The sequence below is a fragment of the Rhinopithecus bieti genome, unplaced genomic scaffold, assembly GCF_001698545.2.
Source record: "Rhinopithecus bieti isolate Rb0 unplaced genomic scaffold, ASM169854v2 scaffold_6946, whole genome shotgun sequence".
In the NCBI taxonomy this organism is placed as follows: Eukaryota; Metazoa; Chordata; class Mammalia; order Primates; family Cercopithecidae; genus Rhinopithecus; species Rhinopithecus bieti.
Genome location: NW_016805697.1, coordinates 1938642 through 1944641, shown reverse-complemented (window position 1 = coordinate 1944641; position 6000 = coordinate 1938642). Strand labels below are relative to the sequence as shown.

At 49.0% G+C, this 6000-nt stretch overlaps 1 protein-coding gene across 3 annotated transcripts in view; it reads left to right on the top strand.

Moving 5' to 3' along the window:
* The window catches only part of ENOSF1 (enolase superfamily member 1), a 40210-nt gene that overhangs the window by 19449 nt on the left and 14761 nt on the right, over positions 1 to 6000 (top strand). For all 3 annotated transcript variants that reach the window (XR_001885885.1, XM_017873548.1, XM_017873549.1), the window contains 6 exons: positions 295 to 381; positions 720 to 746; positions 3188 to 3260; positions 3358 to 3396; positions 3816 to 3898; positions 5827 to 5861. Coding sequence is in view for 2 of the 3 variants with exons in the window: in XM_017873548.1 (XP_017729037.1) it covers positions 295 to 381; positions 720 to 746; positions 3188 to 3260; positions 3358 to 3396; positions 3816 to 3898; positions 5827 to 5861 (344 nt within the window). In the remaining variant the exon portion in view is untranslated. The remainder of the gene's footprint in view (positions 1 to 294; positions 382 to 719; positions 747 to 3187; positions 3261 to 3357; positions 3397 to 3815; positions 3899 to 5826; positions 5862 to 6000) is intronic.

Sequence of the window (6000 nt, the reverse complement as noted above, 5' to 3'; positions counted from 1 at the left end):
TGAGACAGACTTTTGCTCTGTTGCCCAGGCTGGAGTGCAGTGGTGCCATCTCGGCTCACTGCAGTCTCCACCTTCTGGGTTCAAGTGATCCTCTCGCCTCAGCCTCTGGAGTAGGGACTACAGGCACACACCACCACACCTGGCTCATTTTTCTATTTTCAGTAGAGACGGGGTTTCACCAGGTTGGCCAGGCTGGTCTTGGTCCCGAAGTCCTGGGATTAGAGGCGTGAGCCATCACACCCAGCCCTCTTTTTCATTTCTAAGAAGCGCTGTTATACTTTGCTTCCTAACCAGATTGGTCCAGAGAAGGGCGTGGTGCACCTGGCAACAGCGGCTGTCCTCAATGCGGTGTGGGACTTGTGGGCCAAGCAGGAGGGAAAGGTAACTCCTCTCACAAACGCTTAGGAGGCCCCTGGGAACTGCACCACACTGACTTTCCCTACGCACAGAGGAGAGACAGACACACTGCAGCCCCCAAAAGGAAATACAGAGAATTGCTTTGGTGTTTTTTTCTCCCCTGAGAGGTTTTGGCAGTAGGTAGAGAACTGCAGGAGGAGGAGAACGAGGGGATGGGATGGCGGAAGGCGCAGGCAGCAGTAGAGGTGGGTGTAGGGACCTGGTGGCTGAGAGCCAGCATTTACTGCCAATGCATTTACTGTCAGGAAAAAAATGGGGACTTTACACATATGTCTTACAAATCCTTTCTTTTTTACTTCAAGCCTGTCTGGAAGTTACTTGTGGACATGGTGAGTAGAATCGTTAATGTTACAATTGTTTCTGTAAATGAAATGGATTTCATGAATGACATGCCTTTTGATGATCAGTAAATATATTCAGGACTATCTGTTGATCACTCTGGTGATGATAAAGCAAAAAGCCAATAAAACATGATATTCCTTTTCTGATATCTGATGTAACCGATAACTGTGCTCATGCAGGCAGTGTGGCAGGGAGGGAAGCAGTGAGGGGGTCTTGCCTCCCCCACCGTGCATCTGTAACACACGATGCCAGTTCTCTGAGCCTCCGTTGTCTGACTATGACAAGAGGATCATCCTAACTTCTCTAGGAACCTCACAAAATTAAAGATCAATGAGAAAAGCAACTCTTAAACTCTGAAAAGCAAGATGTTATGATATTATGAAGATATTATCCAGGCCAGGCGTGGTGGCTCAAGCCTGTAATCCCAGCACTTTGGAAGGCTGAAGGATGGCTTGAGCCCATGAGTTTCAGGCTGCAGTGAGCTATAATTGCACCACAGCACTCAGGTGACAGAGCAAGGCCCTGTCTCAAAAAAAGAAAAAAGAAAAAATACTATTCAGTCACTTTGACACCAAGATTAAGATGGGGCCATGGTAGCCTCTACTGTACAGTTCCAGCAGGGAAGGAGCTCAACGCTGAATTCTAAAGCTGTGCACTTGACTGTTTGCTTTCTCCTTGACCTTTCCATAGCAGGGATGAGCAACTGGATGCTGAGGAGGAAAAAAACTGGGCAAATTAAAGGGGAATGAGCTTCAGACCGGTACACAGCTGGCTGTGAGTCCGGGTTTCACTGCTCACCAGCTGCATGGCCTTGAGCATGTGACTCCCCCACTCTGAGCTGCGGTGGCCTCAGTACAACACCTGGGTGGTGGTTAAAAACCTCATGATCCACAAATGAAGGTCCTTGTTATTAGTTGGCAAAAAAATTAAGGAAAAGCAAAGAACACCATGGCCTTGAAGAGTGTTGGGCAGGAGACTACTCCTCTGGAGGAAAGTGAAGACGGGAGGCTGTCACATCGCCTCTAACATGGAGAGTAGCTTCGGGGCCATCCGTAGGGGAAGGACACAGAGCTCTTGAGCCCCCTTCTAGACTCAAGGCCGGCCTTTTACAGTGGTGGAGGAGGTAGCCACCAAAAGGGAATGATTTGCAGGCCACCAGAAATGTGTCTGAGGTCCCACCTGTGGACTCTCCATTTTTGGATCCTGTTCCCTTTCAATGCCAGTACTCTTTTGTTTTCTTTGTTGTTCTTGTTGTTTGTTTGTTTGTTTGTTTTGAGACGGAGTTTCCTTTTTGTCACCCAGGCTGGAGTGCAGTGGCGTGATCTCAGCTCACTGCAACCTCTGCCTCCCGGGTTCAAGCGATTCTCCTGCCTCAACCTCCTGAGTAGCTGGGATTACAGGCACCTGCCACCATGCCCAGCTAATTGTTTGTATTTTTAGTAAAGATGGGGTTTCACCATGTTGGTCAGGCTGGGCTCAAACTCCTGACCTCAGGTGGTCCACCCGTCTCAGCCTCCCAAAGTGCTGGGATTACAGATGTGAGCCACCACACCTGGCCCAGAACTCTTGGAAGTAGAATCTCAGGTTTGAAAGAGCTTTTAGGATTTTCGACAGTTATGGTAGAGTATTACTGTTCACTATAGATGTTAGTGGGAATGGAACTACTGGCTGGCTGTTTTCCAACTGACTGTTCCATCAGGGTGGGGAGAAGTCTCAGCACGAATCCCCAGCCTCGTAGCTCACCGTGGACAGCCCTGCGGAGTGAAGCAGATGTACAGTGATGCCAGGCATTCATCTCCCCACTGAGCTCCTGCCAAGTGTTTGCCTGGGGCCATGCCCTTCTTCCAGGAAGCCATGTTAGCTGGAAAGAACAGGGTAGGGGCGGGTGGCAAGGGATCAGAGCGTCAGTGTCTGAGGGCTTTGTCGGGGCAGTGAGGAGCCACTAAAGGACTCTACACTTAGGAATGACAGAGTCAAACAATTTAACAAAGCCCTAAAGGTCCCTGCCAGAAAAGAATGAGCCCCATGTATCACCATAAGCAACTTCTTAGAAACATAACCCGCCCCTGTCATCCCAGCACTTTGGGAGGCCAAGGAGGGAGGATTGCTTGAAGCCAGGAGCTCAAGATCAACCTGGTCAACATAGTGAGACCCCATCTCTACAAAAATAAAAATAAATTAGCCAGGCATAGTGGCACACACCTGGAGTCCCAGCTACTCAGTCCCAGGAGGCTGAGGCAGGAGGATCACATAAGCCCAGGAGACTGAGGCCGCAGTGAGCTAGGATGGCATCACTGCATTCCAGCCTGGGCAACAGAGTGAGACCTTGTCTCTAAAAAAAGAATAATAAATAATTTTTAAAAGCAAAATATAACCCACCTTAGAATTGATTCAGGCCTCTTCCCCTCCTCTCCTATCACGTTGCCAGGATCCCAGGACGCTGGTGTCCTGCATAGATTTCAGGTACATCACCGATGTCCTGACTGAGGAGGATGCTCTAGGTAAGTTTGGAAGCTTTCTCGGGTACACAATGTGCACATAGAGTAGTGGCATGCTTTGTTACCTAAAAGAGTGAATGATGCTTTTTATTTCTTCCAGAAATACTGCAGAAAGGTCAAGTTGGTAAAAAAGAAAGAGGTGGGTTGTAAGAAATTTTCTTCATTGTTTTGCTAACATTGTCCACTTTTGAGTGCCCCTGTCCTTTTGGGGGACACATTGTCCTCCCAAATGCCCCGTGCGGAGTAGCTAGGCCCTCAAATCAGCATTCAAGTCTGCATGGTGAAGCCTCCTGGGTATGACCTCTGACTGCAGAATTTGCTTCAGCCACTGCTGAAAGGAAGTTTGGCTTTAGGATTACACTGTAGGGAGGGCTGTTGGGGAGCAGGGCAGTCCGTGAGGGTATCGTGACCACCTGGGTTTGACATCCCAGTAATTTGTGGCTGGGTGTGTGTGAAGGGCAGGTCAGGAGAACAGCTGGACTCTCCAGGGGAAACAGCTTAGCTACAGGCACTTCCAATTCGGAAGGGCAAAGTGTTGACGGCGCTGTGTTTTCACAGAGAAGCAAATGCTGGCACAAGGCTACCCTGCTTACACCACCTCGTGCGCCTGGCTGGGGTACTCAGATGACACGTTGAAGCAGGTGGGCATTTTAACCTGGCTTTGTAAACAGGCTGAATGGGGAGAAACCAACCTGTTTTTCCTTCTGTGCTCACACCACTACTCTCAATACCTCACTTCCGACACCAGACCGGTATGGTTTTCCTTCTCACGCCAACCAGTTTTCCACGTCTTTGTGGACACCAACTGGGTGTCCTGCTATTTTACTCAATTCTGACACCATCTCCCTGGAGCTAGCCTCAGACCCCGCAGGTTAAGGGCTTAGTCTTGGAGGACTGCCACATGGCAGATGCCAATCACAAGTCCACGTTGTCACCTGTGCTTCTGACTGGTTTTGCCTCCAATAAGAGGTTCCCACAAACCCCGCTTTGAGTTCAGTCATTTGGTGGAATGGCTCATGGAATTCAGGGAAACACTACTTATGTTTACTCATTTATTATAAAGGATACAACTTAAGAACAGCCAAACTGAAGAGGCACGTAGGGCAAGGTGTGAGGAGTGGGTACAGAGCTTCCATGTCCCCTCCAGGTGAGCCACGCCCCCATCACCTCCATGTGTTCACCAACCTGGAAGCTCTCTGAACCTTGTTCCTTGGGGGTTTTATGGAGGCTTCAGTATTTAAGTGTGATTCAGTATTTGGCCATTGGCCATCAGTTCAACCTTTAGCCCCCTCCCCTCCCCAGAAATCTGGGAATAGGCTAAAGTTTCCAACCCACAATCATGCCTTTCAGGTCTTTCTTGTCCCCAGCCCCATCCTGAAGCTACATAGGGGACCTCAGCAGGGCTGTCTCATTCACATACAAAAGACACTCCTATCACTCAGGAGATGCCAAGGGTTTTAGGGGCTGTGTGCTAGGAAATAGGGGAGCAGCAACGGGGCAGAGACCAAATATATATTCCTTCTCATGTCACATGGGCTTTAGATTCCAGCCTCTCTGGGAGAAATTTAATATTTTCTTGTTCACCTTTCTGAATCATTTTGGCTGAGGGCGGTGGCTCATGCCTGTAATACCAGCATTTTGGGAGGCTAAGGTGGGTGGATCACCTGAGGTCAGAAGTTCGAAACCAGCCTGGCCAACATGGCGAAACCCTGTCTCTACTAAAAATACAAAAAATTAGCTGGGTGTGGTAACGTACATCTGTAGTCCCAGCTACTCAGGAGGCTGAGGCAGGAGAATCACTTGAACCTGGGAGGCGGTGGTTACAATGAGCCAAGATCACACCACTGCACTCCAACCTGGGCGACAGAGCGAGACTCCGTCTCAAAAAACAACAACAAAAGAATTATTTTTTTCTCGTTCTGAAAGTACACAAGCAAATGCAAAGTCATTCACCTTTTGGACCCTGGGACTCTGTGACTTAGTGAATCACCTTGGGCTCTGGAAGGTGACAGTCCAGGGTGTGATTCCCAGGCAGCACCAGCGGCAGACCCACTGCAAGATGGAGAAATAATGCCGATTTCATGGGGTGGTTTTGAGGATTCAGATACATGCTGTAAGCTGTGTCATGCTCAAGGCCTCCTGGCTGGCACACGGCATGCAGTTGGCACATAGTTGATTTATTACTGCTTCTCCTTACACTGTGCCCACTTTTAGAGAGTGAGGAGAGAGGGGCTGACTTCTGCACGTTACTCTTACATCGTTCTATGGATGCCACAGAATATTCTAGCTTTAAAAAGAGAAAGATCAATGCTATATTCCCCTTCCAGGAAGGTTGTGACCATTAAAAAAATGGTTCCCGTAGAGATGAGGAAAGAAAGTCACCCTACAAGTAAAAAGTGATCTCTGTCAGCCAAGCTGTTTCTGCTGTTAATTTCAACAACACATGAGTGTTACTCTGGTCTATGCTATAACTGTAATGCTTGTGAAATGGATCAGCAATGACTGATGTCCTGGTCAGACCAAGGGGCTCTCTCCAGTGTGTGACCCTGTCTGTGCTCCTTTCCCACAGCTCTGTGCCCAGGCGCTGAAGGATGGCTGGACCAGGTGAGTGTGGTGATGGGCCTGACTTGCCCAGTTGGTGGCAGGAGAGACTCAGGCAGTGGAGGGGAGCCGAGGAGTAAAAGGCACCCACGGGCTAGGATCACTCTGGCTCATAGGGATGCATAAGAGAAGTTTCCCCTTA